At 40.4% G+C, this 23,381-nt stretch overlaps 1 protein-coding gene across 5 annotated transcripts in view; it reads right to left on the bottom strand.

Moving 5' to 3' along the window:
• Positions 1–904: 904 nt before the first annotated feature.
• efl1 (elongation factor like GTPase 1) overlaps positions 905–23,381 on the bottom strand; it is a 90,717-nt gene continuing 68,240 nt past the window's right edge. For 4 of the 5 annotated variants that reach the window (XM_047362890.1, XM_047362885.1, XM_047362887.1 and 1 more), the window contains exons 16-23: positions 18,648–18,779; positions 16,785–16,932; positions 12,633–12,762; positions 12,264–12,390; positions 11,846–12,050; positions 11,179–11,690; positions 8,836–9,020; positions 905–1,322 (exon numbers count right to left, since the gene is read on the bottom strand). In XM_047362890.1, coding sequence (XP_047218846.1) covers positions 1,134–1,322; positions 8,836–9,020; positions 11,179–11,690; positions 11,846–12,050; positions 12,264–12,390; positions 12,633–12,762; positions 16,785–16,932; positions 18,648–18,779 — 1,628 coding nt within the window. In that variant the 3' untranslated portion in view covers positions 905–1,133. Of the gene's footprint in view, positions 1,323–6,842; positions 6,910–8,835; positions 9,021–11,178; positions 11,691–11,845; positions 12,051–12,263; positions 12,391–12,632; positions 12,763–16,784; positions 16,933–18,647; positions 18,780–23,381 lie in introns of all 5 variants that reach the window. The other variant, XM_047362886.1, reaches the window with a different exon arrangement.

Genomic DNA, 23,381 nt, shown 5'->3' with positions numbered 1-23,381 from the left:
TGTTTCACATTGTCCACAGCCCAAAATTTGCGCTCCTTGCACCATTGAAACTGATGTTTGGCATTGGCATGAGTGACCAAGGGTTTGGCTATCGCTGGCCGGCCGTGTATATTGACCCTGTGGAGCTCCCGACAGACAGTTCTGGTGGAAACAGGAGAGTTCAGGTGCACATTTAATTCTGCCATGATTTGGGCAGCCGCCATCTCATCAGGAGCATGCCCAGGCGTTGTAGGGAGATCATACAGGCACGTGGAGGCCACACACAATACTGAGCCTCATGTTGACTTGTTTTAAGGATATGACATCAAAGTTGGATCAGCCTGTAGTGTGTTTTTCCACTTTAATTCTGTGAGTGACTCCAAATCCAAGCCTCCGTTGGTTAATAAATTTGATTTCCATTGATAATTTTTGTGTGATTTTGTTGTCAGCACATTCAACTTTGTACAGAACAAACTATTCAATGAGAATATTTCATTCATTCAGATCTAGGATGTGTTATTTGAGTGTTCCCTTTATTTGTTTGAGCGTGTATATATATATATATATATATATATATATATATATATATATATATATATATATATATATATACATACATAATAACTAGTATAGTATGATGTGAAAACAATGTATCCTTTCATTAAAAAATTTACAATCTTGATATATGTTAGAAATCCAAATGGTATGGAGGTTTTATTAGAAAATAAAACTTAACTAACATTTCTCTTTTTTTTCCTCCAGCAGATATGTCACGTATAATGCATAATGGATAATGCTAATCATCTAAGTCTACAAACAGAAAAACCTGAACATGTAGAGGGGCTCAACTGATTGGGATTTTAATGAATAAGGCAAGAACCAACTTCAGGAATTTTCACTCATTTACCTTTAAATGAACACATGATTCCATGATGCAATAGACTTTATTCTCAATATCATTCAATCTCCTTTCATTCAGAAACTTAAGTGTGCTCTAAGCATTGAGATAGTTCTGCTGCCATGAAATATTTGAGCACAAAATGAGAGCTACATGCTGCATGGTGACCCTAAGTACAGTCCGCCACAAATACTGAATGGACAGTTGTGAGCATTATCAGAGGGACACATTATAACAAGAAACAGAGCAATGTCCTCTACTTGTTTTTGCCAAGAGTCCTTTGTTTCTCTGCATGCTTAACAATCTTCTCTTCCACATAAAGACCTTTCCGTCGGCGGACAGCATTCATGTATTTGAGGGCCTGGTTCACAGAATCTGCCTTCTCTCCAAAATGCAGGTATTCTTCTTCCGTGGTAGGAACCCAGTATGGATCACTGCTGATCACCTGGAATAAAAACAGAAATTAGATACAATTGGATGAGCATGCAAAAAAACAATCATTTCCTCTGACATTCACAGAATTACAGAAAAAATTTGCGCTATTGTATTTACAGAATTTGTATTTTTTACTCTGCACACATTCCTAAATTTTAAACCACATTCTAAAAAAATTAAAGAAAAAAACCCCCCAAAAAATTAGAACAGCAAAAGCTTTCCAGAACCAACAAAGGATGTCTACTTTTGGCCTTAGAGATTTAGTCTGAATGTAGAGCAACAACAGGAGGATTTTATGTACTGCGTGGATCATTTATTGGTCAGGGCGACATCACATGCGAACAGGATGTGACATTTCAGCTGTGGTTTTGTTAAGTCAGCTGTGCAGCAGGTTGTGTTTTTGGAACTGCAATTGCTGGCCCTGATTCCAATATTTCCAATTATGACCAACTCCCAAAAGAGTGTTAGTAACGGCTCTGCTTTTTGAAAATTAGCCATTCAATTCAATCTAATAAATTTTATTGATTTAGCACCAATTCACAACACATGTTGTCAAGTCACTTTACAAAGTAAATTCAATCGATTCATACAAATTTCAAGTCAGGTACATACATTCCAATTAATCCTAACTATCAAACAGTGCAGTCGGATTCACAGTTTATTATACAAATTGGTTAAAAGGTTTTTCTATCAAAGGAAACTCATCAGATTGCATCAAGTCAGAGACTTGCAGCATTCACTCCTCCTGGATGAGCATGTAGTGACGGTGGACAGTCGCTCGCATTGACTTTGCAGCAATCTCTCATACTGAGCATGCATGTAGCGACAGTGGAGAGGAAAAACTCCCTTTTAACAGGAAGAAACCTCCAGCAGAACCAGGCTCAGTGTGAGCGGCCATCTGCCACGACAGACTGGAGGTTTGAGAGAACAGAGCAGAGACACAAAGAGAACAAAGAAGCACTGATCCAGGAGTCCTTTCTATGGGAAGGAAAAGTAAATGTTAATGGATGTAGCTCCTTTAGTCGTTTCATCTAGAAAGAAAACAGAAACTCTGAGCCAGTTTTCAAGATTAGAGTCTGAAAGAGAGCACATAGAGTTAGTCACTGTAAAAGCTCAGTCAGTAGCCATGTCTAGGAGAGAGAAAGGGTTAAACACTGAGCCTGGTTCTGCAGAGTGTAATCTCTGCAGTCCAAATATTGAACTGTTGGAAGAAAGTTTTCATCCATATTACCCGGAGAGTTCACCATTGTTATTTTGGCAACAGTTCACATTCCACCTTCCGCTGTTGCTGACACTGCATGTGATGCCATCAGCTCAGTTGTTGCTAAGCTACAGACACAGAACCCCAATGATTTTGGGGCAATTTCTGGTGATTTTAACCATGCTTCACTCTCTGCTACACTTCCAACGTTTCAACAGTTTGTCAGCTGCTCTACCAGAGAAAACAAAACATTGGATTTGTTTTATGCAAATGTCAAGGACTCATACATCTCTACAGCAAGACCTCCTCTAGGCAAATCAGATCACAATCTTGTTTTTCTCTGCTCGAAATATAAGCCCCTTGTTCAAAGGCAACCGGTAATAAAGAGGACTGTGAGAAAATAGTCACAGGAAGCTGAAGAAGCTCTGCAAGGTTGCTTTGAGGCTACAGACTGGGACGCACTGTGCCAGCCACATGGAGAGGACATCGATGCCATGACTGAGTGTGTAACCGACTATATAAACTTCTGTGTGGATAACATCATCCCCACCAGAACCATGAGATGCTTCCCCAATAACAAACCTTGGATCACCAGTGACCTGGAGGACCTGCTTAACAAGAAAAAAAGAGCCTTCAGAGAGGGAGACAGAGAATTATTGAGGAGTTTACAGAAGCAACTTAAAGTCAAGATAAGAGACAGCAAGGAGGTGTACAAGAAGAAGCTGGAGAGCAGCTCCAGCAAAACAATATCAGAGATGTGTGGTCAAGGATGAAGATCACGGGCTTCAAGCAGAAGGATGATCAGACCGATGGAGGTCTGGACAGAGCCAATGAACTGAACACATTCTTCAATAGGTTCAGTTCAGAAACAAGCTTCACATCCTCCTCTCCTGCTCACAGCCAAACAGACATCCCACCCTCCTTTGACCCACAGGACCCACAGCTGTCCAGTAACACCTCACATTTTTTTATCTTCCACCTCAGCCCTAGACCCTTCTGTTTCTACATGTTTACCTTAAACCATATCAGAAGATGTTGATGCTTCCTTTGCTTCCCCCTTCCACCTGTGTGTCTCAAGAAGTCAGGTGAAGATGCAACTGGAGAGACTGAATCCAAATAAGGCTGCAGGTCCAGATCATGTCAGCCCTATAGTCCTGAAGGCCTGTGCAGAGCAGCTCTGTGGGATTCTGCAGCACCTCTTCAACCTTAGCCTGGCCCAGAAGAAGGTTCCGGTGTTGTGGAAGACCTCCTGTCTTGTTCCGGTACCAAAGAAAACTCACCCATCAGTCCTCAATGACTATAGACCTGTTGCCCTGACATCTCACATCATGAAGGTCCTAGAGAGACTCCTGTTGGCCCACCTGAGTAAGCAAACAGTAAACCATCAGGACCCCCTTCAGTTTGCTTATCGCTGTGGAGTTGGAGTTGAAGATGCCATCATAGACCTGCTTCAACAAACCCACTGTCATCTGGACAAAGCCAGCAGCACTGTGAGGATTATGTCCAGTGCATTTAATACAATTCAACCTGATTTGCTTTGTCAGAAACTCCAGAAGACTCAGGTGGAGGCCTCAACAATCTCCTGGATCAAAGACTACCTGACAAACAGACCACAGTTTGTGAGACTGAAGGGTTGTGTGTCTAACCAGGTAGTCAGCAGCACAGGAGCACCACAGGGGACTGTACTCTCACCATTCATCTTCACTCTGTACACCTCAGACTTCCAGTACAAGACAGACTCCTGTCATCTGCAGAAATACTCAGATGATTCTGCAGTCGTGGGGTGGATCAGAGATGGACAAGAAGCTGAGTACAGGAAGGTGGTGGACCACTTTGTGGCATGGTGTGGAAACAATCATCTCATTTTGAATATGACTAAAACAAAAGAGATGATTGTAGATTTTAAGAGAAACAGGAATAAGTAAAAGTCTAGAAGAAGTGGAGGTGGTGGAGGAGTATAAATACCTCGGTGTTCATCTGGACAACAGACTAGAGTGGAGATGCAACTGTGAAGCCGTCTACAAGAAGGGACAGAGCAGACTGTACTTCTTGAGGAAGCTTAGGTCCTTTGGTGTTTGCAGCAAGATGCTGCATATCTTCTATAAGTCTGTTGTGGAGAGTGTGATCTCTTCTGCCATCATCTGCTGGGGAAGCAGCATCAGGACCAGGGACTCAAAAAAGCTCAACAAGCTGATAAAGAAGACTGATTCTGTTCTGGGGACTCCTCTGGAACCTCTGGAGATAATTGTGGAAAGACGGATTCTTCATAAAATGAAGAACATTATGGAGAACCCTGAGCATCCTCTTCATGAGACTGTCCTACAACAACATAGTGTCTTCAGTCAGAGGCTTCTTCAGATCTGCTGTAAGACGGAGCGCTACAGGAGATCCTTCCTGCCCACAACCATCAGCATCTACAACGGCTCTTTGAGGAAACCTTCATAATGAGCTACAACAACATTTAATTTCCCTTTGGGATTAATAAAGTATTTTTGAATTGAATTGACAGTGCTATGTATATGTCACGTGTAATGGAAAAAGGGACCGACTGAGAGATTCATTATTTTGCTAACGTTGCACTTGTGTGCGGATGTTTGGATCACAATTACAATCCTATCTTGTAGTTATAGTCCTATAGGAATGTAGACAACTCCTACATCTAATGGTGCGTTCAGACCTACCGCGAGTGATTTACATGCTAACTCTATGTAGAGGCGTGTTCAGGAGCAAAGCAATGCAAAGGATGCGTTTCTAGCGATGCGAATGACGCGGTTAGGGCGAATAGAGCAACTCTTCTGACAAATCTCAAACCTGATCTGACTGCTTTGCGGCAAGATCAGGTCTCTCAAGAATGACAATTTACCTACCTAGAGTTTTGACACCTCACCAAGCAGGACAGAACTTAATCGTCAGTATTAACAAAATCATGTCTAAACATCATGTCTCATTCAGGAGGAGTGAATAATGCAAGTCAGTGAATTGATGCAACCTGTTGGGTTTCCTTCGAAACTTTTTTACCAATTGGAGTAAACAACTGAATTTGACTGTATTATTTGATAAATAGGATCAATTGAAATGGATGTTCTTGACCTGGAATCTGAATGACCCAATTCAATTAACTTTTGTGTAAAGTGCCATGAGACAACATATGCTGTGAATTAGCGCTATATAAATAAAATGAGTTGAATTAAACTTTTTAATTAAGAATTTAATGCCTATATTTCCTGCACGTAACTTTTATAGCTCTGTGTTGGCCACCTCTACCTGTATGTAGTGTAAGGAGGATTCTTTCCATAACACTGCTTAAACAGTACTCACATCAGCCGTTCTCTGTCCACTACAGAAAACTTAATTTGGATCATAAGGCTGCCCATTTGATATCAGCCAGGTAGCACCAAGATGGTAGTCCTCCTCTTAAAGCAGTGGTCAGCAGACAGGATAGAAGTGTAAAATACTGCATTACACACACACACACATCTGTGTTTTACTATCTTTATGAGGACTTTTTGGTTGCTTCCATTGACTTCCATTCATTTTCCTTGATTTTTAGTGCCTAACCCTAACCCTAACCTAACCCTAACAATAACTCAATTCATACCCTAGTCCTAAACCTAACCCCTGTCCCAAGAACGGAATTTGAAAAAGTGAGGACCAGGAAAATGTCCTCACTTTGTGATAAAAATATGAAAAATGGTTCTCACTCAGCAACAAGTACAAGAACACACGCACACACACACACACACACACACACACAAACCCGTTACTGTATGCGCATTAATATCCTTTGTCAGAACATTTATCATCTACATCGGGTTTCAAGAGACTGGAATGGACATTTTATGCTTGTGCTTCAACATTTAGCTTGAGCCAAAAACACCATGAACCACTGCAGCACCAGTGCTACAAGCTAAAAAACAGTCCATGTTACCACCTTTCCCTCAGCATATTGCCAAATTAGTTACAAAGTAGCTTAAGGACAACAAAGCCATTGTTTTGGAGTGACCATCACAAAATGTGTGAGCAAGGTGGTCTACACATGGCTTAGTATTTTACACAATGACAGCATCAAGTTTTCCTGGGAATCAATGTACAGCCTGGACAGCCTGCAGTTCGCCTACAGGGAGAATTGCTCCACAGAGCATGCTGTCTCATTAGCATTTCACACGCCCTCGCCCATTTGCAGCACCTATGTTAGGATGCTATTTGTGGACTTCAGCTCAGCCTTCAACACCAACCTTCCTGACATGCTGGCCACGAAGCATCACTTTGCTCTTGGATCAGCAACTTCTTCACCAACAAGCCCCAGGTGGTGAGGATAGGGAAACTCACCTCTGCCCTACTGATCCTCAACACAGGCACGCCAGAAGGTTGCATTCCCAGCCCTGCCCTTTTCACCCTATTCACACAAAACAAACATGGTTGTGAAGTTTGCGTACGACACTGTGATGGGTCTCATATCTAACAATGAAAAGACCCACTGCGACAGGAGGTCCATAATCTGACTCTGTGGTGCTCCAGGAACAAACTCATCGTGAACACCAGCAAGATCAAGAAAGTTATAGTGGATTACAGGAGCTCCAGGAAGACTGAACACGCTCCTCTCTGCATATAAGGGGAGGTGGTGGAGCGTGCGGACAGCATAAAGTTCCTGGCCATTCCTCTGACCTCTCCTGGACTGAGAACACCTTGTAACTGGTGAAGAAGGCCCAACAACAGCTTTTCTTTCTCAGAAAGCTGAAACGGACTGGACTCTCTACTCAGCTGCTCAACTTTTACAGGGCCACAATTGAAAGCATCCTGTGCCTCAGTGTGACAGTGTGGTATGGGAGCTGCATGGCACAGGAACGAAAGGACTTAGCATGGGTGGTGAGGACAGCACAGGATTGTGGGATGACGTCTACCAGATCTGGGCTCAATTTATGCAGCATGAACTACTTTCTCAGCCTGTGAAAACCTATAAAAGATCTGTGTTTTCCTGTTTACAACAGGATGAGCAGACCGAGACACTGGTTTGGTTGTATCTTCTGTTTGTTCTCAATTCTTGCAAAAATTAATAAAAGTGTCACTTTGATTCTCACCGTTCTCCTTGTTAAGTGAATTTATTAAGGTGCATTTTGTTTTTTCCATCAACACTGCACGAGTCCAGAAAAATGCCAGACACATTGCTACAGACCACACCCACCCGGGAAATGCACTGTTTGTCCCACTTCTGCCAGGAAAACAATTTGGGAACACATAAAAAAACAAATACTCAGAAATAGTTTTTTTGTCAAAAGCAGTGAAGGCAATTGTCCCCCTGCAGGCAGACAATAAACATCCCAGGTGACAAACAAAACACCAGCCCATCTCAGACTGTTTTAGTACAAGCTACACTTTACAAGTATTCAGCTTTTCCGAATACTAAATACTACATGCCACATTCCATGTACATATGTTCTCTTTTTCTAAAAGAGTTTTTACATTTTCAAAGTGTTTTTAATTTATGTCTGTGCAATAGATGTGTATCTTTGGAGCCATGTCTCAGCAAAATTTTGGTTAAATACATTAGAGAGTTTTGTGTCTCTGGTCTGAAAATCTCCAAGATATTTTTTGGTAAAATACAAGCAGGCTCCTACATACATTTTAGCGAAGAGTGGCTTCCATCTGGCCTCTGAATCAAAAAGGCCTGATTAATCCTCTAGAAATTCCCCTTCGAGATTATTGGGGGTTGCTGGTCATCTCTCTGTTCATGGCCCTTTTTCCTTAATAACTTAATTTTGTTTGGTGGCCAGATCAAGAGAGATTCCTGATGGTTCCATATTTCCTCAATTTCCAAATAATGGACAGCACAGTGCTTTTTGGGTTAGTCAGTACCGCAAAATTGTATTAATTGTTTTGTATCCCTGATACAATCTCAGTGGTCTACAACCATTCATTTGATATTATTCCTTGAATTTTCACCATCAGCTGTGACATCCTAAATGGACAAGTGTGCTCCATTCCAAATCATGTCCAGTCTACTGAGCTTACCACAGGTGGACTCCAACCAAGATGCAGAAGCACATCAATATGATCAGCTGAAATCAGATGTGCCTGAGGCTGGGTTGTAAGTGTCAGAGTAAATGTTAAAAAACCTATGTAGCAAATATACATAATAATTGTCTAGTTAGGAAACCTAATCAAATCAGTTTTAAAATAAGTCTGATGTGACAAAATGGGATTAAAGAAGGGTGTGAATACTTTCTGGAAGTACTATATATAATGCATCCCATGACCACATAGCCTTTAAAGAAGAGGACTAACAAATTTAGCCTTTTCATGAAATAATGAATAAAAAGCTCACCTCCCAGTGGCTGAAAACCAGCTGCGGACTGGCTAATCCACTGGTCTTCTTGCGGATCTCATCAGCAAACCCGAAGCTCTCAGCAACAGGAAGAACAGCTGTGATGATGAACATACCTGTCCCTTCCTTCATCTCTTCATGGAGAACTCGACCATCTCGTTTTCCAAGTACACCATAAACCCGACCTGATGCAGGAGAATTAGGGTGCAGAGAAATCAGAACAACCAGCATAAGCAGCACAACAACTGAAACGATTCCCTAATAAGGAATTCATCAAATTGTTTTGCAAAATTGTTTACTGCTGACAACCAAACAGGCTGAAGGATAACTAGAGGAACTTTAATACTTTCTAGCATAACATTAATATAAATATTTATAGTTTGTGATCTAACCATTATATTTTAACTTGGAAATTTTCAGACTTGGAATAATATGCTGAATTACGAGAACCAGTCACCAAGCCAGGCTGGTGGTAATATGTCATTCAGAACAGACCAAATTCAAATAAAGTGAGAGAAAATGGATCTCATTCATCAAGAAATAAATCCCAAAGCAGCTATTTCTGACAAAGGAAGGAAGGAAGGAGGGGAGGGAAAAAGAAAGATAACAGACAAACATACAGTACAGACCAAACGTTTGGACACACCTTCTCATTCAAAGAGTTGTCTTTATTTTCATGACTATGAATATTGTAGCTTCACACTGAAGGCATCAAAACTATGAATTAACACATGTGGAATTATATACTGAACAAAAAAGTGTGAAACAACTGAAAATATGTCTTATATTCTAGGTTCTTCAAAGTAGCCACCTTTTGCTTTGATTACTGCTCCACACTCTTGGTATTCTGTTGATGAGCTTCAAGAGGTAGTCACCTGAAATAGTTTTCACTTCACAGGTGTGCCCTGTCAGGTTTAATAAGTGGGATTTCAAGCCTTATAAATGGGGTTGGGACCATCAGTTGTGTTGTGCAGGAGGTGGATACAGTACACAGCTGATAGTCCTACTGAATAGACTGTTAGAATTTGTATTATGGCAAGAAAAAAGCAGCTAAGTAAAGAAAAACAAGTGGCCATCATTACTTTAAGAAATGAAGGTCAGTCAGTCCGAACAATTGGGAAAACTTTGAAAGTGTCCCCAAGTGCAGTCGCAAAAACCATCAAGCGCTACAAAGAAACTGGCTCACATGAGGACCGCCCCAGGAAAGGAAGACCAAGAGTCACCTCTGCTGCGGTCGATAAGTTCATCCGAGTCACCAGCCTCAGAAATCGCAGGTTAACAGCAGCTCAGATTAGAGAACAGGTCAATGCTACACAGATTTCTAGCAGCAGACACATCTCTAGAACAACTGTTAAGAGGAGACTGTGTGAATCAGGCCTTCATGGTAAAATAGCTGCTAGGAAACCACTGCTGAGGACAGGCAACAAGCAGAAGAGACTTGTTTGGGCTAAAGAACACCAGGAATGGACATTAGACCAGTGGAAATCTGTGCTTTGGTCTGATGAGTCCAAGTTTGAGATCTTTGGTTCCAACCACCGTGTCTTTGTGCGGCGCAGAAGAGGTGAACGGATGGACTTTACATGCCTGGTTCCCACCGTGAAGCATGGAGGAGGAGGTGTGATGGTGTGGGGGTGCTTTGCTGGTGACACTGTTGGGGATTTATTCAAAATTGAAGGCATACTGGACCAGCATGGCTACCACAGCATCTTGCAGCGGCATGCTATTCCATCCGGTTTGCGTTTAGTTGAACCATCATTTATTTTTCAACAGGACAATGACCCCAAACACACCTCCAGGCTGTGTAAGGGCTATTTGACCAAGAAGGAGAGTGATGGGGTGCTGCGCCAGATGACCTGGCCTCCACAGTCACCCGACCTGAACCCAATCAAGATGGTTTGGGGTGAGCTGGACCGCAGAGTGAAGGTAAAAGGGCCAACAAGTGCTAAGCATCTCTGGGAACTCCTTCAAGACTGTTGGAAAACCATTTCAGGTGACTACCTCTTGAAGCTCATCAACAGAATGCCAAGAGTGTGTGGAGCAGTAATCAAAGCAAAAGGTGGCTACTTTGAAGAACCTAGAATATAAGACATATTTTCAGTTGTTTCACACTTTTTTGTTCAGTATATAATTCCACATGTGTTAATTCATAGTTTTGATGCCTTCAGTGTGAAGCTACAATATTCATAGTCATGAAAATAAAGAAAACTCTTTGAGTGAGAAGGTGTGTCCAAACATTTGGTCTGTACTGTAGTTATTTTCAGATTTGCCCAAATGATAAAACAGTTCTCCACAGCTTAGAGAGATTTATGCAACGATGGCTTATAATAAAAATTACACTCTCACCAAGCACTTCTCCAGTTGCCATGATCTCACAAGTGTACATAGCTGCCATAAGTCTCTGGGGCTGAGCCTGGAAGGCGTGCCGGCATGCCTCCTTCATGGAAGCGATCAGCTGGCCGGAGACTGGCCCATAGCAGTCTCCAGAGAAAGCATCTGTCCTTCGTTCTGCCAAGTTACGCTCTGCTATCATATCTATACTGTTTCCATGTGAACTGACCTCTTGAAGAGCTTCACGTGAAACAGAATCCTCTTTCAAAGTGTCTGGATGTTGTGAAAAAGCTGAAGACTGGACATCCCACTTCTCAACTGAGAAGCAAACTCCCATCAAGGCTTCCTCACACATGGGACCAGACAGAGTTGCAAGTTGGAAACCACTGACAATACTGTTATCAAAGTCTCGGAGTGAAAAAGCCGCAGCTCTGGCTGGATCATTACTGTGTCTCCACTCAAGACACTGCCACACCGACGGTCGGTTGTAGTCTTTAATGCTGTTCAGAAGAATGTTGGTACCATACCTGAAAACAAAGAAAAAAAATGCAACTAGTTTACCAACACCACCAAGTAAAATTAATACTGGAAAATGCTTTTTAAACTTGTACCACTATTGGTTATAAAAGGCAGAGCATTTTCCAAAATGGCTAAATCTGCTCAGTAAAATGCCAAGACAGACCTGCGAGGCCCAAAAGCCCAGATCTGTTCCACAGCATTCCGCCACTTTCTTCCCTGCAGGAAGTTCTGGAGATGGTCTTTCAGTTCTGCAATGGCCTCCAGTGTCCTGAGATTTATGTCCATAGTTTTCCCCTCCCTGAGGGATAGGTTTATCAGCTCCAGAGTCCGAATTAACTCTGAGCTTTTCTCCAAAAGAACAGTCACCTCTATCCAGAAAGAAAATACAGTTCACCTGAATTCGCCAACAATTTCATGCCTATTAAAAATACATTTACAGTTTAGACTCAGTGGCACTCTGCACCATTGTTCCAGTTTCTTTATAATGATAAAATTTTAACATCAAAAATAAACTTTACATATTGAAAGCAAGCCAAGCTACACTTGGATTGTGTGTGTGTATGTGCGTGTGTGCATTTTACCCTGTGGTAATGGTATGGCCCGCACAGAAACAGTAGCAAGTCTGTTGGGAGTGGTGAGAGTAACCAGACCGTCGGGGTCCACATGCTGGGACTCAGATGAATGACCCTGAGAAGGCTCTTCTTTCACCTAAAAAGAACCAGCCAATTTGCAAACTAATGACTTGCTGTCTTAAGTTGGATGTTATTTCTTCTGTTCCTAATGACTCAAAGCCTCGTCATGATTTAATGACTGAATAAGAGAAAACAACTCCTTTACTCAATGTTGTAGGAACCTACAGAACATCCTCTCAGTATCTGGAAGAGACAATGACCCTGTCTTCCACCTTCAACATTCTGAACAAAACACCAATGTTTTCATGGTTGACTCACCTGATGAATGACAGCAACTTTTTGTTGCTTGCCGAGTTCCTTATTCACCATATCCACCTTTGGAGGCCGTACCACAGTTTCTCTGAATGGAACTATGGGCTTCGACACAGTAATCTCTGTATTTATAAACCTTTAGAGAAATAAAGTGAAGGAGAAGTTAGTGTTACACTGACCCTCTCATGGTACAGTACGGTATTTAACCTCACGTCAAACCTTTTCAAAACTTTCACATTTACTTTCCCAAATTAACACGGAATCAAAAATTATACAGAAAATGGCAAATTGGAATATTATGATGTACATTCATTGGTATATGACAGAATAGACCTCCATTATTAAATGTAATTTGGCAAAGTAAAAAAATAAAAGAAAAAGGTTTAGTTAAAATCCGGACTTTGACTGGGCCTCTTCAAACAGACAAAAGAGGGCATTTAGGTCACTACTTTGTCCACATAGAGCCGGGTCTGGTTGACTGCTCCTGGGATTTACTCAGGTTGTCTTTGTCTGATCTTAAAATGTGTTTGATAATCTGTAACATTTAAACAGTCTGCATTCATTTACACAGAGCTTTACAACATCCAAAAGATGAGAAAAGTGCTATAAAGCGCACACAAACCAAAACACACATAAAATAAAAGCATATAAAATCTTTTTAAAACAGTCAAAAACATGGAAGACACAAAAAGAGCAGTTCAGCCTTTATACAATACTGGATCAACAATAGAGCCTAAATTGGGGAAATATTATTTTACATCCTGGTAGCAGCCAGGGTAATAGATGAATCACCCTACTGCTTGTACCTCGACCTTGGTACTAAAGTGCATTGATTTGAAGACCTCTTCAGTTTAAGAAGAGTGAGGATTTCTGAGAGATTAGATAGGATAAGACAGATTATGGGATTAAAAACAAACATTAAAATCTTAAATTGTGTCCTAAAACTAACTGGAAGCCAGTGATGTGATTGTGTTGGTTAAAAGACGGGCTGCACGTTTTGAACTAACTGAAGGCTAGCGAGGGAGGTCTGGCACTCACCTGCACTGTTGTATTGCTCTTGCATCTTATACTGCTCTATATTTACTCTCACTCACTTAAAACTGTGCACATATATTTATATTATATTGTAGATATGTTTATACTGTTTAATTTGTACTGTATTGCACCGACTACGCCAAAACAAATTCCTTGTATGTCCAAAAACGTACTTGGCAATAAAGCTTTTCTGATTCTGATTCTGATTCTGATATAAAGTGGATTACAATAATCGAGTCTTGAGCAGATCCAAGCGTCAATGCCCTTTTCCAGGTCACAATGACTAAGAAAAGGAGACAAAGCTGAAAGACGTTTGCAGTGACATTAGAATCAATCCGTTTGTCAAATTTCAAGCTGCTGTCAAAAGTAACTCCAAGATGTCTCACTTTCAGCATGAAATTAGAGCCCAAGTGGTTTCTCAGGGACAAAAAGTACAAAACCAGAAAAAATCTAAAGTGGATCAAAACCTTTTGCACAGAATTGTATTTAAAACTTTCATTGAAATATTTCTAATTAGTCTGATTATTTCATTTAAATTTACTTTAGACCAGAAGCCACCCTAAAGTTTTAGGAAGGTCCCAGACCCAGACTGAAATACTCCTAAGCAAAGGGGACCCTCAGGCAAACACCACAATAAAGAGGAGGGAGGTCGACAACCAGGTAAGGGACCAAATTTACTAGAGAAGAAGCAAAAAGATACTGAAAACTATCAATATCACAAGTACCTTGAAAGGAAACCAGTCAGTTGATGATAACAGAGCTTTTTTCACAGAAGATATTCTGGCATATTACAGCAGGAGAAGCACAGCATGAGAAGACCAGCTATATTTCCTTTATGTGACCAGGTTCCAGGATTCTGGTTCATTTGTGGCTCAGTGTCAATTCTTATCAGGACACTGAATGGAACCGAGTCTTCCCAAATTAAATTGAACTCATCTGTATTTTTCCTGCTGTGGCAGTTCTTTGTGTTTTCTGTGAAAAAGATCCAGTATTTCGGCTAAACCTATAGTGACTGAACTAAGTTGGCTGTAATACCTTCAAGAAGTATAGAGCATGTCTGCTGAAAGGGTTGTACCTAACGACAAAAATGTTGATGACCAAGAGATCCATGGGCCAGAGAAAACAAAAATATTCTGCTGTATTTTGTTTTAAGGACACAAACAGGGATCGACGATGCAGAATTTTAATCACGATGTTTTGTTTCATTTACGTGAAATGGAAAAAAAGTGACACAAAAATTACTGAAATATTTATTACCATCTGTTGAGAATTAAAATCATGTAATTTCATGTTAGTTTAGTTTGCATGTGAGAACATTAAACTAAGATTTAACATGAGTGAGCCTTGGGGAGAGAGTCAGTAAGCACAGGGGTCAGGTTGAAACTTGGGTTAGAAGGTTCTCGGCAGCTGCAAGCTGTAAAAGTTGGCTGTAGGGACAATAAAGCAATAAATGTCAACTTTTGGCCGTGGTATAGATGCCACAAGGGAGCTTGGCTGATTTACAACACCTGACGGAAAAAGGGAAGGCACAGTCAGTAAGCTTTGAAGTCCATAGTATAAAAATGTACCTGGAACTTGAAATGACAGAGACATCTGGGTAAAGACAGCCATGCTTTGCTGAAAATCCATCTCTCTCCGTAAGGGCCCTTATGTTAAATTATTATTTCCTTTATGTAATTTTCTTTCTTGTGTTATTTTGTATATTCATTTTCCATTAGAAATCATTGGACTTATTATCTTCCAAATTAAACTTGCGTTAATCTTAATTTCCTGCTCTTCATCTGTTCTTTCTCACAACATCCGGACTGGAAGAGGTTGAGTCCGCAAGAATATCAGTGATAGCATTATTTGACCTCAACACATCATAATCCTAATTTTTGCCAAGACGTATAACTGGATACAATCATAGTACTTCAAACACAAATACTGCACTATAAAAAAATGTCCCCATTACTGTACTTTAGTATACTAGTTACATTAAGTGGTCCAATTGTACCACTGAACTCAACACAATGACATTTGTTTTTTTTTCAAATATAATGATAACACTTGATGCTATATATATAGAACCAAAAGGGTGAAAAGAGCCATGCCAATAAGAAAATATAACAATATCAGGCATGCTGTCATTTTCTGGGGATTCCAAAAATCAGCAATTAATAATTATTGTTGATGATAAATCAGAATCCGGATCATAAGAAATGTTTCCCATGATAAACAGCGTGATGAATAGCCACCCCAAGTCACAAAGACAAAAACTCATGAGATGCGTTCTTTTGATGTACCTCTTAGTCCCACTGCTGACAGCTTTTCATTCCCTTGTTTATGAAGAAACCAGTCAGCTACTACTCAATCTAGACACACAGTGTTTGAATTAAATAGTGCTTAGAAATTGCTTGAGTTTTATTTCTGTTTCAATTATATGTTTCTTGTACTGGAGGACAAAATGTGTTACAACAAATTAACAAAAAGAAAAGACAGAAATTTAACAGAAAGTAGAATTATTTTTATTGTGCTAACCAAAAAGTGAATTATTTTATCTTTTTCAGATAAAGGTGAAAATGTTTCAAGTCTTCTTACGTTTTTTTTTTCTCTGCTAAAGGACTATGCCACCTAATAAATAAGTGCTGTTATGTATAGAACCAGTTCAGGATACACATGTAGTCCTAATGGTCAAAGAGATATACATTAAAGATAAAGTCTAGTCTCAACCTGAAACACACCAAAGACAGAGCCTCAGGATAAAAAAAAACATGGCTGATGCTGAAGTATGCCACAGAGGTTTAAAAGGAGGTGAGATGGATGGGGCAGTGGGGAAGAGCGCAGTCTCCATCTTTTCATCCTTGGCTGCACCCAGCAGACATTAACACATGAAAAAGGAAATGATTGGTTTTAAACATTTGAACTACATGAAGACTGTGTGCTGTTTGTGTGCTGTTAAACTTGCCAAGCCATGTTCATGGGAAAAAGTAAAGTCACCATTTTCCAACCTAAGGTTGCACTGTATGAAGACATGATGAGAAAGCTTACCTTGACCTAAAGGAGGCCAGACAATGAAAACAGAGGAGAGTTTATTTTCATTATTTAAGACACAGCAGAAAAAGTAAAAAACAAACCACGCACCGTTCTCTGAGGTCATCCAGGCAGCGTTGAAGATGGACCTCACCAGCAGTAACCAGAACATGTTCTCCTGTTTCCTGAATCAAAACCTCAGCACATGGATCTGCCTGGTTCAACAAACGCATCCCACGTACCAGCTTCGGCATATCACCTAAAACATACAATTAATGTGGAAAAGGTTTATTTTCCTGCCTTAATTTTTAGTGACCACTGCAGCAGAATGGTATTAGTTCACGTCTTGTTGCTGAAAACCTTTCAGTTAACAATACTTTATTAATCCCAAGGGGAAATCAGCTAATATTGTTGCCTCTAGTTGGCAAACAATCTTAAAAAATGTTAGGTTTAGGTAAGGATACGTTCAACTAGGCTGTTGTGAGTTCTTTGGAGACTTGCAATGTTATTTCTGTTCATTTCCATGCTTGACAACTTTAATAACTAAAAACTAAATGTAGAACATCAGAATACATTAGAGATTTTGTCAGGGGTGAAAGTGAGCCGGTACGGTCCGGTACTGCGTACCACTAAAAGATTTTGCGCCGGTACGCAGTACCGGGAAGAGGGAAGAACGGCTGTCTGCTATGAAGCCATCATCCAGAACCAGTTACAGCTGCAAAAACTCACGAGCACACAACAGGCTATATATATATTTCAGTTGTTAAAGAACTGCCATGTATGAAACAATGACAAACCATTTTGTGATGCATAACGTTTCATCTTCAGTTTCCGTCTCTTCTTTTGAGCAAAGAAGTTATTGTTCTCTGCATTGGGGTCAAGTTTTGATTTCATTAAATAAAAAATTTGACAGTTCGTTTGTTTTCGCGATTTTTATTTAAAAGTCTGTAGATGGTAAGTTATTGTTCGTCCTGTCCTAATGCAAGAGGCGGTTTTTTATGTCTGTGCACCACCTGTGTAAAATCTCCTAGTCACCGATCTCCTTGGCAACCATTCTGTTTTGGAGGTAAGCGCTCTCGTGTAGTGTATGTGAAATCTCTGGTCATAAGCGGTGTTTTTGAGCTGTACTGTGTTGCTGTAATTCAGCAAAATAACATGAAACACAACCAGTTACTCTCCCTTTGCTTTTAACTGGGGTATTTAGCTGCGAGCAGACAGACATTAAACGTAGCGGTGCTCGTTTTAACGGTTGGCCGTTCACAAAAGCCTCGAGCTCCGAGGGGAGAGAAGCAAAGCAAGAGCATTGAGACTCCAGCATAGCAGAACAGTTCAGACACTATTTGGAATGAGGGGGAAAAAGCTATATTTATAAACTGATTAAGTCTTGTTTTAGACTGCCTGTTGGTAGCGGATATGATCTTCTTTGTGTGCTCGTGAGTTTTTGCAGCTGTAACTGGTTCTGGATGACGGCTTCATAGCAGACAGCCGTTCTTCCATCTTCCCGGTACTGCGTACCGGCGCAGAATCTTTTAGTGGTACGCAGTACCGGACCGTACCGGCTCACTTTCACCCCTGATTATATATATACATATATATATATATATGCATGCATATATGCCCACAGTGCCTCCCCAGCCCCCTCTAGCTCCACCCCTACCGGCAAGAATTTAAAACTACTTTCACCCCTGGATTTTGTACCAATGAAACAAGTTTTTATCACAGAAGGTACTTACAGTTTTTAAAGCCATTTTCGAATAAGCCCCAGAAAATATTTGAGTAGGACAGCCTACATAGCATAACCCACCCCATCCCACTCAACAACTGTGTGAGCATGTTTAGTTGTCAGACGAAAACACATGTACCTCACCACAAGTGAAGTGAAAAAGGAATAAAATGAAATGTGGGATGATTGGATACCAGCAGAAAAAAATCACAAAGCAAATAAACACCGGTCAAATGTCTACTGACACCTACTTGGATGTTTTGGTTCTACAGCAACTCGTACAATTGGGGCAGCTTCAAAGTTGAGTGGAGTGAAGGGGGGACAAGCTGAGGAAGTTGACAGGGTAGCCGTCTTTAACACATACTCCTCCAGACCTCCAATGCCTGAAAAGAAAATAACAGAAGAACACAAATAACCATATGCCGCCATGAATTTAAATGTTAGGGAATACATGAGAGAAACAAAGCAAACTAGAAAAATTTGCATTTCCTAAGAAAATGCAGTGTGAATGCTGAAAGCTGAATTTCTTAGCTGAAAGCTGACAGAAACAAGCTGAAATTGACTGCAGACAATCTGCTGAAATTTAATGAATTAGAAGAAAACAGAAATGCTAAACTCCTGTTGAAAGCTGGCAGAAAGAGGCTAAGGCTGAAAGCAGAATGTCAGCTGAAATCTGATAAATTTGTAGAAATAGCAGAAACAGCAAAAAAAAAACTGTCATCTGATCTGTTTAAGCAGGAAGACTATCAGGTATAAAACACCGTAACAAGGTGAAGTTACCTCAAAACTACTTGTTACCTCAAAACTAGTTGTTGAAATACAAGAACTGACAAAAACACTAAAAAAGCAGGAAAGAGCTGCCCATAGATGAGCTGAAAAAGCATAGACTGAAGCAAAAATATAGCCTAAGAAGTTGATGTCACTGCTAAAATATATAAAAAATGGCAGAAAATTAAGAAAAAGTATGAACAACAAATATGCTGAAGAAACACAAAAACAAACAAGAAATTGCCTAAAAAAGGCAAATGTGTTCTTCAGCTAAGAGAGAAGAGAGGACAAAGAGAAGCTAAAATGCTAACATTAGCATATTGGCTATCACTAGCATGACGGCAAATAGTAATTTACCCCATCTACTATGCGAAAAGCAATGCATAAGCTAAAATTAGCTAAAATGGTAATGCGTACTAAAGCGCATATTCAAAAGTCTATGAAATTGTCCTTTAAATTATTCACTCTTGTTCAGGTGTTGCAACAGCAGTAGAAGCTGTTTAAGTAGCTGACATCGCTGTTTTGATGCTCCACTGGGACCTATGAAGATGGTCTTATTATCGTAAGTCACAGAGTAGTGGTTTCATTCTGGTTCTGATAGAGATTGGAAGTGGTTCTGATGGGAGCTGGTTCCTGATTCTGACAGAGGGTTCCTCCTGGATCTGGTGAAGATTTGTACCTGATTTTGATAGTTTGGACTTGTTTCTGATGGATGCTTGTACATGGATCTGGTGTACATTTGTTCAAGGTTCTTATGGAGATTTTTGCCAGGTTCTGGTGGAGTTGGGACCTGGTTTTCATTAAGGTTTTTTCCTGGTTCTGATGACGATTTGTACAAGGTTCTGATGGATTTTTCTTCCTGGTTCTGATAGAGTTTGGACCTGGATTTGATAGAGGTTTGTACCTGGTTCTGATGAAAATTTTTAGAAGGTTCTTAAACAGATTTTTTCTGTTTCTGATGGAGCTTTTTACCAGGTTCTGATGGAGTTTGGACATGGTTCTGATGGAGATCTGTATCTGGTTCTGGTGGAAGTCTGTACCTGGTTCTGATGGATGTTTCTACTTGGCTCTGATAAGAGTTTGGACCTGGTTCTGACGGAGATTTGTTCCTTGTACTGATGGAGATATGTTCCTGGTACTGATGGAGTTTGGGTCTGGTTCTGATGGAGGGTTCCTAACTGGTTCTGATGAAGAATTCCTCTTGGTTCTCATGGATTATGTGTCCGGTTCTGATGAATGTTGGACCTGGTTCTGATAGAAGGTTCCTCCTGGTTCTGAAGGAGATTTGGACCTGGTTCTGGTGGAGTTTTCTTCCTGGTTCTGATAGTTTTCACCTGGTTCTGATAGACTTTGGACCTGGTTCAGATGGAGGTTTGTACATGGTTCTGGTGAAGATTTGTACCAGGTTCTGATAGAGATTTAATCCTTTTTCTAATGGATGTTTTTTCCTGGTTCTGATAGAGTTTGGACATGGTTCTGATGGATGTTTGTATATGGTTTTAATGAAGATTTATAAAAGGTTCTGATGGACATTTGTTCCTCTTTCTGCTGGAGTTTGGGTCTGGTTGTAATGGAGATTTGTTCCAGGTTCTGATGGAGTCTGGACCTATGAAGATGGTCTTAATGTCATAAGTAAGTTTCTGGTTTTGATTTTGACCTGGTTCTGATGGAGGATTCTCAGCAAGTTCTGATGTATATTTGTACCAGGTTCTGAAGGGGATTTCCTCTTGGTTCTGATGGAGTGTGAGTCTGGTTCTGATGGAGTTTTATTCCTGGTTCTGACTGAGTTAGGACCTGGTTCTAATGGAGGGTTCCTACCTGGTTCTGAAGGAGATTTCCCCTTTGTTCAGATGGCGTTTGGGTCTGGTTCTGATGGAGATTTGCTCCAGGTTCTGATGGATGTTGGACCTGGTTCTGATAAAAAGTTCCTCCTGGTTCTGAAGGAGATCTGGACCTGGTTCTGGTTGAGTTTTCCTCCTGGTTCTGATAGTTTCGACCTGGTTCTGATAGACGTTCGACCTGATTCAAATGGAGGTTTGGATATGGTTCTGATGAAGATTCGTACTAGCTTCTGATAGAGATTTATTTATGGTTCTAACACACCTTTTTTCTGGTTCTGATAGTTTGGTTGGTTCTGATGGACGATTGCATATAGTTCTGATGAAGATTTATACAATGTTCTGATGAAGATTTGTTCCTGGTTCTGATGGATTTTGGACGTGGTTCTGATGGAGGTTATCTAACTGGTTCTGATGGAGATTTCCTCTTGGTTCTGATGGAGATTGGGTCTGGTTCTGATGGAGATTCGTTCCAGCTTCTGATAGATATTGGACGTGGTTCTGATAGAGGGTCTTCCTGGTTCTGACAGATTTTGGACCTGGTTTTGATGGAAGGTTCCTAACTAGTTCTGATGGAGATTTCTGATAGAGTTTGGGTCTGATAGAGATTTGTTCCAGGTTCTGATGTGCTAATAGCCTATATGCAAAAGCCTAGGAAATTCTTTTAAATTTAATCACTGTTGTCTAGCTGTTGGAACAGCAGTACATGCTTTTTAAGTACTCAACACACATTGTTGGTACCCCTCGGTTAATGAAAGAAAAACCCACTATGGTCACAGAAATAACTTGAATCTGACAAAGGTAATAATGAATAAATATTCTATAAAAATTTAAAAATGAAAATCAGACATTGCCTTTCAAACATGTTTCAACAGAATTATTTTAAAAAATAAACTCATGAAACAGGCCTGGACAAAAATGATGGTACCCTTAACTTAATATTTTGTTGCACAACCTTTTGAGGCAATCACTGCAATCAAACGATTCCTAGAACTGTCAATGAGACTTCTGCACCTCTCAGCAGGTATTTTGGCCCACTCCTCATGAGCAAACTGCTCCATTTGTCTCAGGTTAGAAGGGGGCCTTTTCCACACGGCATGTCCTTCCAAAGATGCTCAATAGGATTTAGGTTAGGGATCATAGAAGGCCACTTCAGAATAGTCCAATGTTTTCCTCTTAGCCATTCTTGGGTGTTTTTAGCTATGTGTTTTGGGTCATTATGCTGTTGCAAGACCCATGACCTCTGACTGAGACCAAGCTTTCTGACACTGGGCAGCACATTTCTCTCTAGAATCCTTTGATAGTCTTGAGATTTCATTATACATTTTCATTATACCCTGCACAAATTCAAGACACCCTGTGCCAGATGCAGTTCTGATAGAAGGGTTTTCCTGGTTCTGAAGGTGATTTGGACCTGGTTCTGGTGAAGGGTCCCTAACTGGTTCTGATGGAGTTTGAGTCTGGTTCTGATGGAGATTTGTTCCAGGTTCTGATGGAGGTTTATTGCTGGTTCTGACAGAGTTTGGACCTGGTTCTGATGGAGTTTGAGTCCGGTTCTGATGGGAGATTTGTTCCAGGTTCTGATGGATATTGGACCTGGTTCTGATAGTGGTTTCTTTCTAGTTCTGACAGAGTTTGGACCCCGTTCTGGTGGAAGGTTCCTAACTGGTTCTGATGGAGTCTATGGAATTGCCTTTTAAATTCAATCACTGTTGTTTAGGTGTTTAAACAGCAGTACATGGTTTTAAGTACCCCACACAAAATGGCCACCATGTAGTTGCCTCCAATGAAGATGGTCAAAGGGTTAGGGGTCGGGTCAGGTTTAGGCCATTGAAGTGAATGAAAATGAATGTGAGTCAATGCAAAGTCCTCAAAAAGATAGTAATCCATGGATGTGTGTGTGTGTGAGACACGGAGAGAATAGCTAGCTTTCACGTGACGTTACATAGCTATACCGCGAGAGCGCGGAATACAGATGGAGGGCAAGAAGTGAAGTAGCCGAGGATTTGCCATCTGTAAACATGCCCACATTTTGTGCCGTTTACGGCCGCTCCAATCGATCTAGCAGAGAAAAGGAAAAGGCTCATTCTACAGAAACGTCCATTTTTCTGTCCCTAACGTTTAAAGAAATATTACTTTTGAAAAAATTCTTTGTTACATGTTTTTTTTTTTTATTATTATTAAAATACATATTATTTATACTATCAAACTATGAGGTACCATCAACTTGGTAATATTTGCTTTTTAATCAATTATTTAGAACACCAACCACTGCAGACGTGCTTGCTGTACTTTGAGTTTAAAAAATGTTTTTTCTGCCAATCAAAATGCAGAAATGTATAAATAACTCAAATATATGATATAAATGATATATTAAAA

The sequence above is a fragment of the Girardinichthys multiradiatus genome, chromosome 4, assembly GCF_021462225.1.
Source record: "Girardinichthys multiradiatus isolate DD_20200921_A chromosome 4, DD_fGirMul_XY1, whole genome shotgun sequence".
Taxonomy (NCBI): domain Eukaryota; kingdom Metazoa; phylum Chordata; class Actinopteri; order Cyprinodontiformes; family Goodeidae; genus Girardinichthys; species Girardinichthys multiradiatus.
This window is presented reverse-complemented; position numbering and strand designations above follow the sequence as displayed.